The sequence below is a fragment of the Pseudophryne corroboree genome, chromosome 9 (genome assembly GCF_028390025.1).
Source record: "Pseudophryne corroboree isolate aPseCor3 chromosome 9, aPseCor3.hap2, whole genome shotgun sequence".
Taxonomy (NCBI): Eukaryota; Metazoa; Chordata; class Amphibia; order Anura; family Myobatrachidae; genus Pseudophryne; species Pseudophryne corroboree.
Window position 1 is genome coordinate 455,087,638 of NC_086452.1, and position 22,324 is coordinate 455,109,961.

The 22,324-nt window shown below is 47.1% G+C and overlaps 1 protein-coding gene across 1 annotated transcript in view; it reads left to right on the top strand.

Moving 5' to 3' along the window:
• The first annotated feature begins 748 nt into the window (after positions 1-748).
• The window catches only part of TMEM43 (transmembrane protein 43), a 29,168-nt gene continuing 7,592 nt past the window's right edge, over positions 749-22,324 (top strand). The window contains exons 1-7 of the mRNA XM_063941218.1: positions 749-901; positions 3,350-3,493; positions 11,140-11,274; positions 15,596-15,690; positions 17,252-17,301; positions 17,722-17,791; positions 22,071-22,141. Of these exons, the coding sequence (XP_063797288.1) occupies positions 890-901; positions 3,350-3,493; positions 11,140-11,274; positions 15,596-15,690; positions 17,252-17,301; positions 17,722-17,791; positions 22,071-22,141 (577 nt within the window). The 5' untranslated portion in view covers positions 749-889. The remainder of the gene's footprint in view (positions 902-3,349; positions 3,494-11,139; positions 11,275-15,595; positions 15,691-17,251; positions 17,302-17,721; positions 17,792-22,070; positions 22,142-22,324) is intronic.

A 22,324-nucleotide genomic window follows, 5' to 3' on the forward strand; every position in this document is an offset into this window, starting at 1 on the left:
CAGCAGGGACACACGTGTGGTACACACAGGACAGACATGTTATACCCAGAGGACACACGTTATCCACAGGACGCACAAACGTGTTACCAACAGGATTTAAATACGTGGTACACACAAACCGGAAGCGTACTCACATTTGTTACCCACAAGACACACTCACATACGTGTTACCCATAGGATACCCACACATGTGTTACCCACAGGATGCACACACAAGCGTGTTACCCACAGAACACACGTTACCCACAGGACACACGCACACATGTGTTACCCACAGGACACACCATAACATGTCAGGGGACCCAAGGATAGCTTGGGGTACACATACACATTTACCAGTGTGTATGTGTACCCTCAGGAAGCAATTGACAGCCTCCACGCTCGTCCAGGGAGCAGCTGCTTTGCCCACCAGTCACTAAATCACGCGGAACCTTCATGCCGCGGCCCATGTAGCCGGAGGGAAAACAATTCACGGCGGACAGATGACAGGAGCACGCCGGGAAATGTAGTCATTGCGGGTCACGTCTCCCTCTGGCGGCTGTACGCGGTGAGGAGGAGCTGGGGCACCTGAGCGCGATTTGATGACATCAATCTGAAACCGCCCTATCCGTCATGTGGTTGCCACGCAACAGGGAGACGTCTGATTTCAGGCCTGCGCTTTATATATACCAGCGTGTGGGCGTGACCCCGACGTCAGAGGAATGTGTGCTGTGCCCTGATTGGCGGAGCCCAGTACATGTTCCTGTGACTCTGCAAGGGGGCGGGGCTACACAGCAATGGGTTTGCCCACTTTCATTAGAGTCAACCAACTTTGTGAGGCGTATCCTCTGACAGCTGGAAGTAGTGATATTACCTGCTGTGTCTGAGTATCACCCATCAGGAGGCAGCCATGGCCAGGGAAGTAAGTCATTATCCCCATACATGTGTACACTATCTATCTACCTATCTATCTAGCTGACACACTGCAAGTCCCAGCATGCCTGCAGTGCAGAGGCTGCAGATGTGTCACTCCATAGACATATATATATATATATATATATATATAGTGTGTTGGTGTTGCTCAAGAGTACGAGGCGGAGGGCCCTGGTCGTGAGAGCTTAGGGGCCCATTTATCATCCAGTGATAAAACTCGTTGCGCATGATAAATGGTGCTCAGCCTCCAGCCAATCAGCTTCGAGCTGAACACATGGCAGTTGGGAGCTGATTGCCTGGAGCACCATTTATCATATGCAATGAGTTTTAAATAGCTAAAACCCATTGATAAATGCCCCCCTTATTATGCTGCATATCATTCATTCTGTAAAGTTGGATTGTATCTGTTTATCTCATATGTATGTATTGTTCCATCTTGTATATCCACTGTATGTCTATCTACCATGTTTCTGTAGAATGTCTATTGTTATTATCATCCTTTATTTATGTGGCGCTGGGCATACACAAGAGACTAGACCAGTGATGGCTAACCTTGACACTCCAACTGTTGTTGAACTACACATCCCAGCATGCCCTGCATCAGTTTTAGCATGGCCAAATAACAAAACTGTAGCAGGGCATGCTGGGATGTGTAGTTCAACAACAGCTGGAGTGTCAAGGTTAGCCATCACTGGACTAGACCAACTTTCAACTAACCATCCAACTTGTTGGTTGCAATAAAAAATCTGGTAATGGATGAGCGCAAATGACGATCTGCATCTTGCTTCCAAACCATGTGAAAAGGACAAAAACTTGCTTCCAAACCATGTGAAAAGGACCGAAAAGGACATTCAGACATGTTGGTTAAAGCAAAAAGATTTGCACACGTGTCTGAACTGATTGTCATTAGCTTTCATACATTAGCAGATATTCAATCCAATCAACAAACTAGCTGTATGGAAGTTGGTCTAGTGCAGTGGTTCTCAAACTCTGTCCTCAGGACCCCACACGGTGCATGTTTTGCAGGTAACCCATCAGGTGCACAGGTGTATTAATTACTCACTGACACATTTTAAAAGGTCCACAGGTGGAGTTAATTATGTCACTTGTGATTCTGTGAGGAGACCTGCAAAACATGCACCGTGTGGGGTCCTGAGGACCGAGTTTGAGAACCTGTGGTCTAGTGTATGGGCAGCTATATAGAGTACATAAACAGCATGAGATGGGGGGGGGGGGGGTTGGATGAGGGCCTTGCTCGTGAGAGCTTACACTCTAAAGGGGAGGGAGAGACCGTGAGCATGCGACAGTGGGTTAGGAGGAGGAAATGGGTCTTGAGAGTCTGTTTGAAGTTTCCCTGAAAGGAGGAGAGTCTGACAAGGAGAAGGAGAGAATTCCAGAGGTAAGGAGCATCACGGGCAAATGCTTGGAGGCGGGTATAAGAGGAAGTAATCGTCGTGAGGAGAGGCGGCAAATTATTTGAAGTGGCTGGGATTTTGAAGGGATATTAGGTCAGAGATGTGAATGAGAAAGGATTGCATATCTTCCAACTGTCTCGATTTTTGTGGCTGTCCCACCCACGGGCCGCAGTGTCCCGTGGTGTGTGTGTGGGTGGGTGGGGGGGGGGGCGGGAGGGGTGTTGCAGCGGAGAATACACGCTGTGCATCTATTCAGTAGAGAGAGGGGGGCATGCCCCCTCAGTGACAAAAACGGGGGCGTGGCTCGTGATCACGGGTCCTCCCGTGAAGCCACGCCCCCTTTCGTGTGGCCACGCATAGGTGTTCCCCCCCCTCCCTTAATTTAAAATGTTAGGAGGTATGGGATTGGGTGAGGGCTTTGTAAGTGAGATTGAAAAGTTTTGATTGGGTTCTAATGGAAACGGGAGCCAGTGCGGGGCTTGAGGAAGAGGGGGGTGCTGAAGATGTGTGTTTGGCGAGGAAGGTGAATAATGCAGCATATGGATGACGGATGAAAGTGGGTAGAGGTGGGAGACATGGGGGCCAGGTAAGAGAAGGCTGCAGTCTGGAGAAGACCAATGAATGGATGTCAGTCTTTGTTGCCTTCAGGGTGAGCAAGGGCATGATCCTGGAGATATTTCAGAGAAGAAATGGCAGGACTGCGAAAGGTACTCAATGGGGGGAATTCAATTGTTTGAAAAGTCGGTTGGGTGTCTGTTTTTCCTGTGTATTAGATAGGAAAAAACAGACTCCCAACTGACTTTTCAAACAATTGAATATCCCCCAATGTGTGGTTTAAAGGAACGGGAGGAGTTAAGGATAACTCAAATAGATCCAACCTGTGGGCAGGAGGAGATGGCAGCGCTGTCAATAGTTAATGAAATTGAGTGAAGTGAGGTTATTATCTATCTATCTATCTATCTATCTATCTATCTATCTATCTATCTATCTATCTATCTATCTATCTTGTTATATTGTGTTAGTACGCAGAGAACACCAGGGAACATACTACAATTAAAAGTGAACAAAAACCCGGATTCCTGGATCGCCTGAGTGACACGGCCGGAGGAATGCTGGTCGGCCTCCTCACCTTTTCTCTGTCATTCTATCTACTGTTTACTAATGAGGTGAGAATATGATCCTAATGTGTACGGATATTATCTGCATAGGGGTGCACTAACGGTGTAAATGGGAGGGTACACTAATTGTGTACAGGGATGAGTACGCTCATTTTGTAGAAGGGTGGGTATGCTACTTGTGTAGTGGCAGCGGTACACTAGTTGATAAAGTTAGGGGGGTGCACAAATTGTATACAGGGAGGGGGGGTCTAACATATATATATATCATGGACTAGCTGAATGCACAGGCAATATGGATCTGATAAGAATCACAGAGACCAGTCTAGTTAAATAAAGTTTAATATTACTTTAAGATACAATGCTTAAAGTATATACTAGATCAGTTAATAAAAAGGACATACAAAGATAGTCTTAGGCACATATTTTTCTTAGAAGTGAAAAGGGTTAAAACGTAACAATGTCACTTACAAGATTCTGTCTGCGGGAAGACGCAAGAAGATGGAGCAAGTCCCCAGGTCAGACGGGCTTTCCAGAACTGTACAGTTTCATAGTTTTACTTGGCCTTTTATATAACTCAGCCCCCCTGTCTTGTGAAATGCCATTTAGGTTTCATGGCCCCTTTGCCGGTCAGGTATGGAGAAGTTCTTTGGTCTAGGGTCAGGGTCTGTGTCATTTTCCTTCGAGGAATTTGCGGAGTAGATTAATATGTCATGTGAACATTGATATAATTGTAATAAGGGCCTGTTTCTTATGTGATGGTTTACATACAAATCCGATGTTTGCGATATTGCTCTCAGACCCCTATTAGTCACAACATGTCAATCGCTTGGTGGGTGGTGTCATTCTTCAAAACAGGGGGTGATGACCCCATTTTGTAGGCATGCCGGGGATCCGGTATTGCATCGTCAGACGCAGACTTCCTGGACCCAGCTGTCCGGAACATACAGCCAGTCTAAGTAAGCTTTCGCTTACGCAGACAAGGTCTGATACGATCGCAAGTTGCAACCGATGATTGCGATGGTGATCCGATGCTGACTCGAATCTCGCAGATGCATGCAGGAGGCGTCTATCTCTACAGACTTCTGCTCCATTTGCACTTTATTTGTACAGAATTGCACACCCGCTTCTCTGCAGCTGCGCAATTCCATAGAAATCGGACGTGGTCTAATACTGTATCTCATAATCATGTCATAGCATAATCATTAGAGGGTTCAGCCCATATTGACATGACTCCACCCCCACTTCTTTTTTTTTTTTCCGTTTAATGGTGGTCATTCTGAGTTGATCGCTCGCTAGCAGTTTTTAGCAACCGTGCAAACGCTATGCCGCCGCCCACTGGGAGTGTATTTTAGCTTAGCAGAAGTGCGAACGAAAGGATCGCAGAGCGGCTACAAAAAAAAATTGTGCTGTTTCAGAGTAGCTTCAGACCTACTCAGCGCTTGCAATCACTTCAGACTGTTCAGTTCCTGTTTTGACGTCACGAACACACCCTGCGTTCGCCCAGCCACGCCTGCGTTTTTCCTGTCACGCCTGCGTTTTTTCGAACACTCCCTGAAAACGGTCAGTTGACACCCAGAAACGTCCTCTTCCTGTCAATCACTCTGCATCCAGCAGTGCGACTGAAAATAAGAATTTACTTACCGATAATTCTATTTCTCGGAGTCCGTAGTGGATGCTGGGGTTCCTGAAAGGACCATGGGGAACAGCGGCTCCGCAGGAGACAGGGCACAAAAAGTAAAGCTTTCCGATCAGGTGGTGTGCACTGGCTCCTCCCCCTATGACCCTCCTCCAAGCCTCAGTTAGGTACTGTGCCCGGACAAGCGTACACAATAAGGGAGGAATTTTGAATCCCGGGTAAGACTCATACCAGCCACACCAATCACACCGTACAACTTGTGATCTAAACCCAGTTAACAGTATGATAACAGAGGAGCCTCTGAAAGATGGCTCCCTACAACAATAACCCGAATTAGTTAACAATAACTATGTACAATTATTGCAGATAATCCGCACTTGGGATGGGCGCCCAGCATCCACTACGGACTCCGAGAAATAGAATTATCGGTAAGTAAATTCTTATTTTCTCTATCGTCCTAGTGGATGCTGGGGTTCCTGAAAGGACCATGGGGATTATACCAAAGCTCCCAAACGGGCGGGAGAGTGCGGATGACTCTGCAGCACTGAATGAGAGAACTCCAGGTCCTCCTTAGCCAGAGTATCAAATTTGTAAAATTTTACAAACGTGTTCTCCCCTGACCACGTAGCTGCTCGGCAAAGTTGTAATGCCGAGACCCCTCGGGCAGCCGCCCAAGATGAGCCCACCTTCCTTGTGGAGTGGGCCTTTACAGATTTAGGCTGTGGCAGGCCTGCCACAGAATGTGCAAGTCGGATTGTGCTACAGATCCAACGAGCAATCGTCTGCTTAGACGCAGGAGCACCCATCTTGTTGGGTGCATACAATATAAACAACGAGTCAGATTTTCTGACTCCAGCTGTCCTTGCAATATATATTTTCAATGCTCTGACAACGTCCAGTAACTTGGAGTCCTCCAAGTCACTTGTAGCCGCAGGCACTACAATAGGCTGGTTCAGATGAAATGCTGACACCACCTTAGGGAGAAAATGCGGACGAGTCCGCAGTTCCGCCCTGTCCGAATGGAAAATCAGATATGGGCTTTTGTAAGATAAAGCTGCCAGTTCTGACACTCTCCTGGCCGAAGCCAGGGCTAGTAGCATGGTCACTTTCCATGTGAGATATTTCAAATCCACATTTTTTAGTGGTTCAAACCAATGAGATTTTAGAAAGTCCAAAACCACATTGAGATCCCACGGTGCCACTGGAGGCACCACAGGAGGCTGTATATGCAGCACTCCCTTAACAAAAGTCTGGACTTCAGGGACTGAAGCCAATTCTTTCTGGAAGAAAATTGACAGGGCCGAAATTTGAACCTTAATAGATCCCAATTTGAGACCCATAGACAATCCTGATTGCAGGAAATGTAGGAATCGACCCAGTTGAAATTCCTCCGTCGGAGCACTCCGATCCTCGCACCACGCAACATATTTTCGCCAAATGCGGTGATAATGTTGCACGGTTACTTCCTTCCTTGCTTTAATCAAAGTAGGAATTACTTCTTCCGGCATGCCTTTTTCCTTTAGGATCCGGCGTTCAACCGCCATGCCGTCAAACGCAGCCGCGGTAAGTCTTGAAACAGACAGGGACCCTGCTGAAGCAAGTCCCTCCTTAGAGGTAGAGGCCACGGATCTTCCGTGATCATCTCTTGAAGTTCCGGGTACCAAGTCCTTCTTGGCCAATCCGGAACCACTAGTATCGTTCTTACGCCTCTTTGCCGTATAATTCTCAATACTTTTGGTATATGAGGCAGAGGAGGAAACACATACACCGACTGGTACACCCAAGGCGTTACCAGCGCGTCCACAGCTATTGCCTGCGGATCTCTTGACCTGGCGCAATACCTGTCCAGTTTTTTGTTGAGGCGAGACGCCATCATGTCCACCATTGGTCTTTCCCAACGGGTTACCAGCATGTGGAAGACTTCTGGATGAAGTCCCCACTCTCCCGGGTGAAGGTCGTGTCTGCTGAGGAAGTCTGCTTCCCAGTTGTCCACTCCCGGGATGAACACTGCTGACAGTGCTATCACATGATTCTCTGCCCAGCGAAGAATCCTTGCAGCTTCTGCCATTGCACTCCTGCTTCTTGTGCCGCCCTGTCTGTTCACATGGGCGACTGCCGTGATGTTGTCCGACTGGATCAACACCGGTTTTCCCTGAAGCAGAGGTTCTGCCTGGCTTAGAGCATTGTAGATTGCTCTTAGTTCCAGAATGTTTATGTGAAGAGACGTTTCCAGGCTCGTCCACACTCCCTGGAAGTTTCTTCCTTGTGTGACTGCTCCCCAGCCTCTCAGGCTGGCGTCCGTGGTCACCAGGATCCAATCCTGTATGCCGAATCTGCGGCCCTCCAATAGATGAGCACTCTGCAACCACCACAGAAGAGATACCCTTGTCCTTGGAGACAGGGTTATCCGCTGGTGCATCTGAAGATGCGACCCTGACCATTTGTCCAACAGATCCCTCTGGAAAATTCTTGCGTGGAATCTGCCGAATGGAATTGCTTCGTAAGAAGCCACCATTTTTCCCAGGACTCTTGTGCATTGATGTACAGACACCTTTCCTGGTTTTAGGAGGTTCCTGACAAGCTCGGATAACTCCTTGGCTTTTTCCTCCGGGAGAAAAACCTTTTTCTGAACCGTGTCCAGAATCATCCCTAGGAACAGCAGACGAGTTGTTGGCATTAACTGGGATTTTGGAATATTCAGAATCCACCCGTGCTGTTTTAGCACTTCTTGAGACAGTGCTAATCCCATCTCTAGCTGTTCTCTGGACCTTGCCCTTATCAGGAGATCGTCCAAGTATGGGATAATTAATACGCCTTTTCTTCGAAGAAGAATCATCATCTCGGCCATTACCTTTGTAAAGACCCGAGGTGCCGTGGACAATCCGAACGGCAGCGTCTGAAACTGATAGTGACAGTTTTGTACGACGAACCTGAGGTACCCCTGGTGTGAGGGGTAAATTGGAACGTGGAGGTACGCATCCTTGATGTCCAAGGATACCATAAAGTCCCCTTCTTCCAGGTTCGCTATCACTGCTCTGAGTGACTCCATCTTGAACTTGAACTTCTTTATGTACAGGTTCAAGGACTTCAGATTTAGAATAGGTCTTACCGAGCCATCCGGCTTCGGTACCACAAATAGAGTGGAATAATACCCCTTTCCTTGTTGTAGAAGAGGTACCTTGACTATCACCTGCTGAGAGTACAGCTTGTGAATGGCTTCCAAGACCGTCTCCCTTTCGGAGGGGGACGTTGGTAAAGCAGACTTCAGGAAACGGCGAGGTGGATCTGTCTCTAGTTCCAACCTGTATCCCTGAGATATTATCTGCAGGATCCAGGGATCTACCTGCGAGTGAGCCCACTGCGCGCTGAAATTCTTGAGACGACCGCCCCCGAGTCCGCTTGAGAAGCCCCAGCGTCATGCTGAGGCTTTTGTAGAAGCGGGGGAGGGCTTCTGTTCCTGGGAAGGAGCTGCCTGTTGCTGTCTCTTCCCCCTTCCTCTGCCTCGTGGCAGATATGAATATCCCTTTGCTCTCTTGTTTTTAAAGGAACGAAAGGGCTGCGGTTGAAAAGTCGGTGTCTTTTTCTGTTGGGGAGTAACTTGAGGTAAAAAGGTGGATTTCCCGGCTGTAGCCGTGGCCACCAAATCTGATAGACCGACTCCAAATAACTCCTCCCCTTTATACGGCAAAACTTCCATATGCCGTTTTGAGTCCGCATCGCCTGACCACTGTCGCGTCCATAAACTTCTTCTGGCCGAAATGGACATAGCACTTACCCGTGATGCCAGTGTGCAGATATCCCTCTGTGCATCACGCATATAAAGAAATGCATCCTTTATTTGCTCTAAAGACAGTAAAACATTGTCCCTATCCAGGGTATCAATATTTTCAATCAGGGACTCTGACCAAGCTACTCCAGCACTGCACATCCAGGCTGTCGCTATAGCTGGTCGTAGTATAACACCTGTATGTGTGTATATACTTTTTTGGATATTTTCCATCCTCCTATCTGCTGGATCTTTAAGTGCGGCCGTCTCAGGAGAGGGTAACGCCACTTGTTTAGATAAGCGTGTGAGCGCCTTGTCCACCCTAGGAGGTGTTTCCCAGCGCGCCCTAACCTCTGGCGGGAAAGGGTATAAAGCCAATAACTTCTTTGAAATTAGCATCTTTTTATCGGGGGCAACCCACGCTTCATCACACACCTCATTTAGTTCTTCTGATTCAGGAAAAACTATAGGTAGTTTTTTCACACCCCACATAATACCCTGTTTAGTGGTACCTGTAGTATCAGCTAAATGTAACGCCTCCTTCATTGCCAAAATCATATAACGTGTGGCCCTACTGGAAAATACGGTTGATTCGTCACCGTCGCCACTGGAATCAGTGCCTGTGTCTGGGTCTGTGTCGACCGACTGAGGCAAAGGGCGTTTTACAGCCCCTGACGGTGTTTGAGGCGCCTGGACAGGCACTAATTGATTGTCCGGCCGTCTCATGTCGTCAAACGACTGCTTTAGCGTGTTGACACTATCCCGTAATTCCAAAAATAAAGGCATCCATTCTGGTGTCGACCCCCTAGGAGGTGACATCCCCATATTTGGCAATTGCTCCGCCTCCACACCAATATCGTCCTCATACATGTCGACACACACGTACCGACACACAGCAGACACACAGGGAATGCTCTTAACGAAGACAGGACCCCACTAGCCCTTTGGGGAGACAGAGGGAGAGTTTGCCAGCACACACCAAAGCGCTATATATGACAGGGATAGCCTTATAATAAGTGCTCCCTGTATAGCTGCTTTTATAATATAATTTTTGCCACTATTTTGCCCCCCCTCTCTTGTTTTACCCTGTTTCTGTAGTGCAGTGCAGGGGAGAGACCTGGGAGCCGTCCTGACCAGCGGAGCTGTGTAAGGAAAATGGCGCTGTGTGCTGAGGAGATAGGCCCCGCCCCTTTTTCGGCGGGCTCGTCTCCCGCTCTTTAGTGGATTCTGGCAGGGGTTAAATATCTCCATATAGCCCCCGGAGGCTATATGTGAGGTATTTTTTAGCCAAATAGGTTTTCATTTGCCTCCCAGGGCGCTCCCCTCCCAGCGCCCTGCACCCTCAGTGACTGCCGTGTGAAGTGTGCTGAGAGGAAAATGGCGCACAGCTGCAGTGCTGTGCGCTACCTTTAGAAGACTGAGGAGTCTTCTGCCGCCGATTCTGGACCTCTTCTTGTTTCAGCATCTGCAAGGGGGCCGGCGGCGAGGCTCCGGTGACCATCCAGGCTGTACCTGTGATCGTCCCTCTGGAGCTGATGTCCAGTAGCCAAGAAGCCAATCCATCCTGCACGCAGGTGAGTTCACTTCTTCTCCCCTAAGTCCCTCGTTGCAGTGATCCTGTTGCCAGCAGGACTCACTGTAAAATAAAAAACCTAAGCTAAACTTTTCTAAGCAGCTCTTTAGGAGAGCCACCTAGATTGCACCCTTCTCGGCCGGGCACAAAAATCTAACTGAGGCTTGGAGGAGGGTCATAGGGGGAGGAGCCAGTGCACACCACCTGATCGGAAAGCTTTACTTTTTGTGCCCTGTCTCCTGCGGAGCCGCTGTTCCCCATGGTCCTTTCAGGAACCCCAGCATCCACTAGGACGATAGAGAAAAGCTTCGCTAGTCCTTGTGTAAAACGACATCCTTCGTTGTAATAGTACGATGTGCGTGCGAATTGCGCCGCATGCGCAGAAGTGCTGATTTTTTGCCTGATCGCTACGCAGTGACCAAAATCTGCTAGCGAACAACTCAGAATGACCCCCAATATACTATAGAATCTTGATGTTTGCTGTGTAGTCTTCTCTAATAAGCGTCTGTTTCTTGTTTATGTGATGCAAGAAGGATCAGTATATTAGAAATATACATATGCCCATAAACCCGTTGGTGTAAACTCTTCCCCAGATCACACATCAGAGCGTGTTTGTTTTTATTTAGATGTAGCATATTCTAGTTTTCTTGTTGCTTTGATGTTGTAGAATGATAGGTGACACGAATGGTCCTGAAATCCTCTCCATCTTGTCCTTACAGGGGCGTGCAGTGCGGGTGGCGGCATCTCTGGACGAGGGTCTGTCAGTCGTGCTCCCCATAGGTAACATCCACCGGGTGGACCCTCAGAATGAGGCCAAACTGGTGCACGTTTCGGGATTCCTGCAGACATCTAAGGTCAGTGTCAGGAAATTATATAATGCGTTCAGGATACAAAAACTGGTGTTCAGTGGGCGAATTTATTTAACCTGGACCTGTCACCTTTGTTCAGTGCAAGCAGCCATTTTGTTGGCCCAACTAATATTCATAATGGTGCAGCCAATCAGTTCACCAGAAACCAGCACATCATGGATGTTAATAGTAGTCAACCAATGCTCTCAAGGGGCTGGGTAAAATATATACAGTAGACTGTAGATACTTTTGTTTGAAATATAAGTATCATATGAATATAATAAATTCACAGCTGTAGTAATATTCAGGAGGCTGTGTCTTCCTACAGATATGGCTTCAAACAAACATGATAATATGGTACTGCATTGGGGGGACCTCAATGTATAAAAAATGAGCTCCTGTGTATAAAAACATTTTTTTTTCTTTAAATTAACAGCAGAATATAAGCAAAGTATGAAACGTATCATCAAATAGATATGCAATATACTCTGCACACATTACTATGATCTATTTATTTGATGATAGGTATGATACTTTGTAGTTAATCTGTTTGATAAATACTGTGGTTTTTTTGTGTTTTTTTTTTTTTACACATTAACATTTACAGGAAGTCATTCTTTTACATATAGGGGGGAAATTCAAGAAACCCAGCGGCACAGGATTTTTCCACAACTGTGGGGTTTTGCTATTCAATTGAAGGACAGAGTGGGGGAGATTCAAATGTTTGAAAAGTCGGTTGGGTGTCTGTTTTTTCCTGTGTATTAGATAGGAGAAAACAGACTCCCAACTGACTTTTCAAACATTTGAATCTCCCCGCTGAAGTCTGATTTTTCCTAAAATCATTACTTTTAGGAAAAATCACCGTAACTTACTCTGCACCCCGGCTGCACCTGCCCTGAGGACTAATTGAGCAATTGGAAGTTTCCAGTTTGCAGAATTAGTCAGTAATTGCCTTCCGAAGTGGCGTCTTTCCCAGGGTTAGTATTCAGTCCTCTGCAGCAGCGGTGAGTATGTGAGGTTTGTGTGACCCCATCCCACTGTGCAGTGTCATCCCCCCCCCCCCCCCCCCCCCCCGAGATGGCCACTGAGAGAACTACATCTCCCAGCAGCCCTTGAGCCTCCCAGTAGTGTGCATACTTGTGCACAAGATCACTTGTTCACTCAGGGATGCCTGCCGGGCCTCTTGAATAGGGATGACTATCGAAGGCAGGAATGATTTTTATTTTCTTCATTCCCAATGGCGCTGATGTTCAAAGCATAGACCCATCCCCTTCCCTGATTGGCTCACTGAGTCCCGCCTCCCACTCTCCACTGCACTGTTGGACTAGTGTGAACTAAAGATGGTCTCCCATCGTCGATGTAAACCACCAATGGCACCATCGATGGTAGACCATTTTGCTTTCAAAACATTTAAATCCAATGGTGGGGAGGAGTCATTCCTGTATTATAAGGAATGCAACAAGAGAGGCAAAAAAGTAATAAGAGCAGCTAAAATTGGAAACAAAAAGCAAATCGCTATAGAGAGTAAAACCCGCCCTAACATTTTTTATAAGTACATAAACAGTAAAAGGTTAAAGAAGGAGAGCGTAGGCCCATTAAAAAATTAACTGGGAGCTTTGATAAACGATGACAAAATAAAAGCTGAAATACTGAATAATTTTTTTTCCCCCTCAGTATTCACCAGGGAGGATCCAACGGTGAGAGTAGTGCATAACGATAGTGAAGATAAGGACTCTTGGCTTCATACTCTTTTAAGGGTGGAAGTAGTCCTGAAGAGACTAAGCAAAAAAAATAAAGATTAATAAATCACCAGGCCCAGATGGCATTCATCCGAGGGTTATTATGGAGCTTAGGTCACGGCTAGCAAAACCCCTATACTTGATTTTCTATAGTTCTATTAGATCAGGCATGGTACCAAAGGATTGGCGCATAGCTGAGGCAGTGCCCTTACTTTAAAAGGGAACTAAAGATAATCTGGGTAACTATAGACCAGTTAGTTTAACCTCTATAGTGGGTAAAATATTGGAAGGAATTTTGAGGGATAGCATAGAGAATTATCTGCATACTACTAAAATTATTAGCAAAAGTCAGCATGGGTTTGTAAGGGGCAGATCATGTCAAACTAACTTAATTAGCTTCTACGAGGAAGTGAGCGAGAATATTGACCAGGGAAAAGCAGTGTATGTGCGGTGTTTAGAGTTTGCAAAAGCCTTTGATACAGTGTCTCACGGGAGACTGATCATCAAATGAAGGGAACTTGGTCTAGGATATATTATTGTACATGGATAAGTAATTGGCTGGATTACAGAGTACAACGAGTAGTGGTCAATGGGATGTTCTCTAGCTGGGCACCAGTAGTCAGCGGAATACCACAAGGGTTCGTACGGTTCCGGTATGAATGGTCGACCATGTTATGGTCGACACTCATTAGGTCGACCACTATTGGTCGACATTGACATGGTCGACATGAACACATAGTCGACACATGAAAGGTCGACACATGAAAAGGTCGACGTGCATTTTTGAACTTTTTTTGGTGTCGTTTTTTGCGTAAAGTGACTGGGAACCCCGATTAGTGCACCGCGTCCCCTCGCATGGCTCGTTTCACTCGCCATGCTTCGGGCATGGTGCCTTCGCTCCGCTACCGCTTCGCTCGGCGCAGATTATCGTTCCAATCGTACTCCACGTGGATCGTAAAGTTTGGAAAAGTTCCCCAAAAGAAAAAAAAGTAAAAAAAACTCATGTCTACCCTTTCACGTGTCGACCATTTTCATGTGTCGACCATGTGTCTATGTCGACCATGTCAATGTCGACCAATAGTGGTCGACCTAATGACTGTCGACCATAACATGGTCGACCATCTGAACGGATACCGGTTCGTACTTGGCCCACTGCTATTCACTATATTTATCAATGATCTAGGAATAGGCCTTGAAAGCACAGTGTCAATCTTTGCAGATGATACTAAACTGTGTAAGGTAATTAATTCAGAAAGTGATGTGGATTCTCTACAAAATGACTTATTTAAACTTGAGTTCTGGGCGTCTAAATGGAGAATGAAGTTCAGCATAGAGAAATGCAAAGTTATGCATTTTGGGATAAAAAACACATTTGCATCCTACACTCTTAATGGGGAAAATATAGGGGTAACTGTGGTGGAAAAAGATTTGGGGGTGCTCTTAGATAATATGCTTAACAACAGTACACAATGTCAAACTGCAGCAAAGAAGGCAAGTAAGGTGCTTGCGTGCATTAAACGGGGCATTGAGACAAGGGACGAGGATGTAATCCTGACACTTTACAAATCTTTGGTATGTCCACACCTTGAATATTGTGTTCAATTTTGGCCACCATATTATAAAAAAGATATAGGGGAGCTAGAAAAAGTTCCAAGGTGGGCTACTAAATTGATTAAAGGGTTAGAGACACTGGAGTACGAGGAATGGCTTACTAGGTTAAAAATGTATACTCTAGAAAAGAGGCGTCTAAGAGGAGACCTTATTAATATATTCAAATATGTAAAGGGTCATTATAAGGAGTTAGCAGGGGATTTGTTTATTAAAAGAACTCTGAATAGGACACGTGGGCACTCGCTGAGGCTAGAGGAGAGAAAATTCCGTACACAACGTAGGAAAGGGTTCTTCATGGTAAGGGCAATTAAGATTTGGAACTCCCTGCCGCAACAGGTAATGGCGGACTCTGTAAATACATTTAAAAACTGATTGGACAATTTCTAACTGGAAAAAGTATCAAGGGTTATAGCATATAACATAGTGACATTAATATCTGTGAGTGGTAAGAACCATAGTTGTCAATTGATACTAAACCATTACTCCAGCAGGTGCATTATAATATGCACAGCTTAACACAGAATACAGGTTGAACCCGATGGGCATTTTGCCTCTTTTCAACCTGACTACCTATGTAACTATGTAACCTGTGGATGGCCATCGCTACTCATGAATTAGAGTCAGTAATGTCACAGGCTTCCAGTAAGTTTATAGCCTGTATACTTGCTCATAACACAGTAATAGGGGCCCCCGCTGTCAGTAACAGGGGCCCTTTAACTCGTGCTGTTCGGTGTCGGCAGACAATATGCCCGTTACATATACTCAGAAATTAACGTAACAAATATATTGTTCACAACAATAAATCCAGTGTCTGAGTTTGCACTAATTACAAAGTTTTCTTGGTGGTTTATGGCTTAAATAGTTTAACAGTCAAATTATCCTTAAAATTGTTTAAACTCGGCATTTAAATATCTATTTGCTCTGTTTGCATCGTCACGGGCATTGCATCATATTCTGTCTTTTGTTTTTTAATGCAGCCGCTCTATGACCCAAACTATGGGGTCACCATGCACTGTGTAAAGCTGAAGCGCCAGGTGGAGATGTACCAATGGGTGGAGTACGAGGAATCCAAGTAAGAGCTGTGTACACAGTAAATGTGCTCTATAGAGAGAGGACGCTGACCACACAATCATCCCAGTCACGCCTCTTCCCTGGAGACACTGACTCATACTCAGCCTGCAATGCCTTTCCCTAGCTGTAATGCACGAGTTATGTATCCTATTATGTCCTCACACTTTCCTTGTGTTTTACCCTTTGCTATTGGTAAAGAGAAATGATCTGAAAAGAAATAGCACAAATAGAGATCACAGGTTTCACAACAAGTTGTTACATTCTGACTTCTTCACATGTAATTCAGTGAGTCCTTCACAGAGTGTGTGTCCTGTGTCAGCCTGAGTGTGTGTCCTGTGTCAGCCTGAGTGTGTGTCCATGGACCGTCTTAACAACAGCGTAGGCCCCTGGGCACGGCAATACACTGGGGCCCCTACCCATCCTCCAGCGGTAGGGGTGGGGGGTGCTATCAGCGGCAGCTTTGATGTCCCGCGGGCGGTAGGGGGTGTTCTATCTTCCGCTCAGCATTAGGACCTGGAGCAGTAATTTCTGCTAATTACTCCTTTACTGCACAGATGGTGGGAAATGGGGTGGGAGGGAGAACACTAAACTGTAGAAGGGGCATTGGGCTGGATGAAGGGGCCCTGGTAAATGACTTCCAGGGTGGTAGGGGGTGTTTAATACGCAGGGGAGGGGTGGATAGTGGAGTGGGCTTAATAGTTATCATTTTCTGGTGGGAGAGCAGCTTGCTTGACTGCAGATATCGCTGGTTCCTGGAAATAGATTTCTTAGCTTTGAATGGGATAAAAAAAACCTAGAGTCCCACCTTTCAGGAGGTTCTGGGGACTTGGGGATCAGAGTTCAGGAGCCAGAGCAATCCACCAACGAATATATAAATCTGCATACCAGGCGTGTGGAGCTGGAGCAGGGAGCAGCTGCTGGAAGGCTGATATCTCTGGTTCTGGACATAGTAGAGACAAGCTGCCAGTGTCCACCAAAAGGGGAGAGTCCCAGCTTTTGGAATATACCCTCAGAAAGAATCAGACAGAACCCGAGATATCTGGCTGGGAAGGGCAATTTACAGGCTTGGATGGGGACCACTGCTTTGAAATCAGATTTCTCCGGTTCCCCGGGGCTGACTTTCAAAACTCTGGTATCACTGGAAAGAGGGGACTCTCAGCTATCAGACTAGGACCCTTGTACTCCTGGGGCCCTTGGGTAAGTGCCCATTGAGCACATACGAAAAGACGGCCCTGTGTGTGTCCAGTGTCGGCCGGAGTGTGTGTCCAGTGTCGGCCGGAGTGTGTGTCCGGTGTCCAGTGTCGGCCGGAGTGTGTGTCCGGTGTCCAGTGTCGGCCTGAGTGTGTGCCCGGCGTCCAGTGTTGGCCTGAGTCGGTTTTTATTAATGTGGACTATAGAAGCGCAGTTTGTACGTGTGATTACTTGTGCAATCTATACCTAGGGTCACTTCTGTTGCATACAGTATTTGTTATTGAACGAATGTCCAAATAGATTTTACTTGTTTCCGTTACATAGTGTGTTATTCATAAGGTACATTATTGTGTTATATTTTCTTCTTGCAGAGAGTATGAAGAAAATGGAGAAAAGAAAACAGAAACTAGATACACCTACAGTGAGTACCTACCTCCCCATATATGTGGAAACACCCCAGTACCTACCTCCCTGTGTTTGCAGAGACAGTGCGAGTGCCTAATACCCCCCCACATTGTGCGGAGATTCGTCACCCTGGCCTCTCTCTTATGTGGCCTTTATTTACTGACATCTCCCCTAGTTACAGATCTGCACAACCAATCAACAGACCGCTTTTATCAGTTCGGAGCAGGTTAGACAATAAAAGGGGCTATCTGATTGGTTACTGTGGTTTTAGTGCAGAATTGCCCTCAGAATAACCCTCAGCAGATGATACTGCAGTTGTATCTAGTCTTAGGTTGTGGCCCATTGTATAGCAGCACAGTACAATTCATTAGCTGTAGTCTTCAGCAGGAAGAAATTCTGCCCGTACCCCCTGTATGATGCTGTGTTTGCTCCTCAGACACGGAATGGAAATCAGAGGTCGTAAGCAGCAGACACTTTGACAGAGAGATCGCACATCGCAACCCCAGGTAGGCTGTCATTACTGCCGAGAGATTGCACATCGCAACACCTGGTAGGCTGTCATTACTGCCGAGGGATCGCACATCGCAACCCCAGGTAGGCTGTCATTACTGCCGAGAGATCACACATCGCAACCCCTGGTAGGCTGTCATTACTGCCGACAGATGGCACATCGCAACCCCAGGTAGGCTGTCATTACTGCCGAGAGATGGCACATCGTAACCCCAGGTAGGCTGTCATTACTACCGAGAGATCGCACATCGTAACCCCAGGTAGGCTGTCATTACTACCGAGAGATCGCACATCGTAACCCCTGGTAGGCTGTCATTACTACCGAGAGATCGCACATCGTAACCCCAGACAGGCTGTCATTACTGCAGAGAGATCGCACATCGCAACCCCTGGTAGGCTGTCATTACTGCTGAGAGATCGCACATCGTAACCCCTGGTAGGCTGTCATTACTGCCGAGAGATGGCACATCGTAACCCCTGGTAGGCTGTCATTACTGCCGAGAGATGGCACATCGTAACCCCTGGTAGGCTGTCATTACTACCGAGAGATCGCACATCGTAACCCCAGACAGGCTGTCATTACTGCCGAGAGATCGCACATCGCAACCCCTGGTAGGCTGTCATTACTGCCGAGAGATCGCACATCGTAACCCCTGGTGGGCTGTCATTACTGCCGAGAGATGGCACATCGCAACCCCTAGTAGGCTGTCATTACTGCTGAGAGATGGCACATCGTAACCCCTGGTAGGCTGTCATTACTGCCGAGGGATCGCACATCGTAACCCCTGGTAGGCTATCATTACTGCCGAGGGATCGCACATCGTAACCCCTGGTAGGCTGTCATTACTGCCGAGAGATCGCACATCGTAACCCCTGGTAGGCTGTCATTACTGCCGAGAGATCGCACATCGTATCGTAACCCCTGGTAGGCTGTCATTACTGCTGCGAGATCGCACATTGTAACCCCTGGTGGGCTGTCATTACTGCCGAGAGATCGCACATCGTAACCCCTGGTGGGCTGTCATTACTGCCGAGAGATCGCACATCGTAACCCCTGGTAGGCTGTCATTACTGCTGAGAGATCGCACATCGTAACCCCTGGTAGGCTGTCATTACTGCTGAGAGATCGCACATCGCAACCCCTGGTAGGCTGTCATTACTGCTGAGAGATCGCACATCGCAACCCCTGGTAGGCTGTCATTACTGCCGAGAGATGGCACATCGTAACCCCTGGTAGGCTGTCATTACTGCCGTATAAGCTCCCAGATTCCTACACAAAGAGTTTCTGTTACTTAGACTCTGGAGTAAATTTACTAAAGTGTGAGTTATTTAGAAGTGGAGATGTTGCCAATGGCAACCAATCAGATTTACTTATCATTCATCTAGCACCTTCTAAAAGATAATAGCTACAATCTGATTGGTTGCTATGGGCAACATCGCCACTTCTAAAAAATCTCACAATTCAGTAAAAATACTCCTCTGTGTCCTCATGAGTTCTGTGTATCTGACTTCTATACAGCGAGTACTAGAGTAACATAAAGCATTTCTTATAGTTTGTTGTAGAAGTTACTGTGCAGACCAGTTGTTCCATCAGATGAATAAATGAGCGCAGTAGCTCCCTCTAGTGTTGAAGTTCCGTTAATAAGGTCAGTTGTAATGAAATGCAGACACTACAGGACGCTGGTCTGCTTATACATGTCCTTAGTTACTCTGATGGGACAGTCGGTGAGATGCAGCATAAACGCCTCTTTGGTGACGTTACGAGCCTGAATCAGGTGTGGGAATCCTAGGATGCGCATATCAGCCGTATGCGTAGACTTAAACCATCGGCTGTGCGCCATCGACACTACGTCTGTCTCTGAATCAGGTCCAGCGCCCATCGCTTTATGCAGATGCAATTAGATATCTGCCAAAACGCGTTGGTTTGCGATGCAAGAGGGCGGTGCTCGAAGAGGAGCAGCGCGTTGTGTTCTGCGCAGTGCGATTTCTGGTATTACATATAGAGGGGCTGATTATGAGTCGGGTGGATTTCGGACGGAGTGATCTGACCCCTCTTTCCCTGATGTAACTTGCCGGTGACCATGCGGATGCTCGGAACTGTTCCGTCTAGTGGGAACCAACTTCAGTAACATGAGGATGGCGATGGGACGCCTGTTTCATGCAGATTTTTTGCGCCCATCGTAGCGTGGGTGCAAGTCCAGATATGACTGATTACATCTGCGCTACGGATGGAAAAACAGTGGGCGGGATAGGCTGCCACGTACCAGCGCGTATGTTCTGCATACACGGGCGGATCCCCGCATTAGCAGCATCTGGCACATTTTTAGGGGTGTTATTGGTGCGTAGACTTTGCTGAATGATTGAACATTTGCGCAGCGCCTGTGCTCAGATTGTTCCGTAAGCATAAGTGCACAGCTAGCTCGCGGAGGCGTCTCGCGGAAACAAGGCGCACCTCCCAGCTGTGTAAATGAGGCCCAGCAAGGAGCTCTGATCACCTCTCCAGCCTGGGGGCATTTAATATAAAAATAAATGTATTCAATTTAATGATGACTGAATCTTCAGGCTTATAATCGTTACAATCGAGAATTGTGTTATTATATTATCCTATGTAGCTCCGATAATGTAACTTTAAAGGACATGTTACCGAGTAACTAACTATAGTAAAGACAATATTATCATTCAGATACATATAGTTAATGCATTATGGTGGACATTCAATTAGCTGCAGGGCTTACTGCGGGTTATTAGTTCCTGGGGTAAGTGCCTGGAGCTATTCAGTTCTATCCCGCAGTAATGCGTAGATTCCAGGTAAGTGCCTGGAGCTATTCAGTTCTATCCCACAGTAATGCTTAGATTCCAGGTAAGTGCCCAAGCTATTCAGTTCTATTCTCCGGTAAGGCATAGATTCCGGGGTAAGTGCCTGTAGCTATTCAGTTCTATCATATGGTAAGGCATAGATTCCGGGGCAAGTGCCTGGAGCTATTCAGTTCTTTCCGCAGTTAGGCGTAGATTCCCAGGTAAGTGCCCGAGCTATTCAGTTCTGTTCTCCGGTAAGGCATTGATTCCAAGGCAAGTACCTGGAGCTATTCATTTCTATCCCGCAGTAAGGCATAGATTCCGGGGTAAGTGCCTGGAGCTATTCAGTTCTATCCTGCAGTAAGACGTAGATTACCAGGTAAGTGCCTGGACCTATTAATTTCTATCCCGCGGTAAGGCGTAGATTCCAGGGTAAGTGCCCAGAGTTATTCAGTTCTATACCACAGTAATTCATAGATTCCGGGGTAAGTGCTTGGAGCTATTCAGTACTATCCCGCAGTAAGACGTAGATTCCAGGTAAGTACCTGGACCTATTCATTTCTGTCCCGCGGTAAGGCAGAGATTCCAGGTAAGTGCCTGGAGCTATTCAGTTCTATCACATGGTAAGGCATGGATTCCAGGTAAGTGCCTGGAGCTATTCAGTTCTATCACGCAGTAAGACGTAGATTCCAGGTAAGTGCCTGAGCTATTCAGTTCTATTCTCCGGTAAGGCAGAGATTCCAGGTAAGTGCCTGGATCTATGCAATTACCACACGCAGTAAGCCCGCGACTGGCTCAGAGAATGCACTTAGGACCCTATTAGGACCCTTTGCCTCGCATCCTGGGGGCCGCCCATTGCAGGGCAAGGCCGCCAGTAGGCTAACCACCTCCCCCTTTCATCTGCAATCGCGCCGCAATTAGTGCGCGGCCGCAGAAATTGGAGCAGCTTCCTGCCGGCACAACTTGGCTGCGACCCGCCTCCATCTTTTTGATCGGACCAGCTGCGTGTGATTTCACGCAGACGCCCCGATAACGCCGCCCACGTTTGGAAGCCGCCGCTGCGCTCTATCTCCGCCTTGGAGTAAATGTGGGCCCATGCGCAGGACAGGCCATGAGCACGCATCCGCCAGGCGAATGCAGAATTCTGGTTGGATCATGATTTGCGATCCAACCTGATTTAGGCCCATAAAGCGGATTTCTGATCACACCCTCCTGATAAGTGCATCCTTAGGGCATAAACACCCACCAGCCAGGGAGCAGAAGGGTTTAGTGCTAAAACACTGCAAATATAGAAAATCAGAATAAACCTTTTTATAAAGAAAACCTGAGTTCCTGCCATGCTCCACTGATTGTTCTCATGACAGAACGATGTGACACAAACTCACACAGATTATAATTTACATGTATACCTAATAATCTTATCCGTCATGCTCTGAATGTACAGGGCGTCACAATACAGTACGTTCCCATCTCTTTTAGTGCTATGGCGGTGGAGTCGTTCACAGCTGTTGCTGCAGACGTCCAGGTTGGAAGTTACTATTTGTCTACAGGTAAGAAACGATTGGTCCTATACAGCAGTAGAACCTCGCGCTTCCCACCTCTGCTGTATAACAAGACTCTTCCCTGCACTGAACTCCTACCTCTGGGAGCACTAAACCCGCTGCGCACTGCCCTGCCGTGACCTGCGTGGCTACGTACTAACCTGCCGTGGCCTGCGTGGCTACGCACTGCCC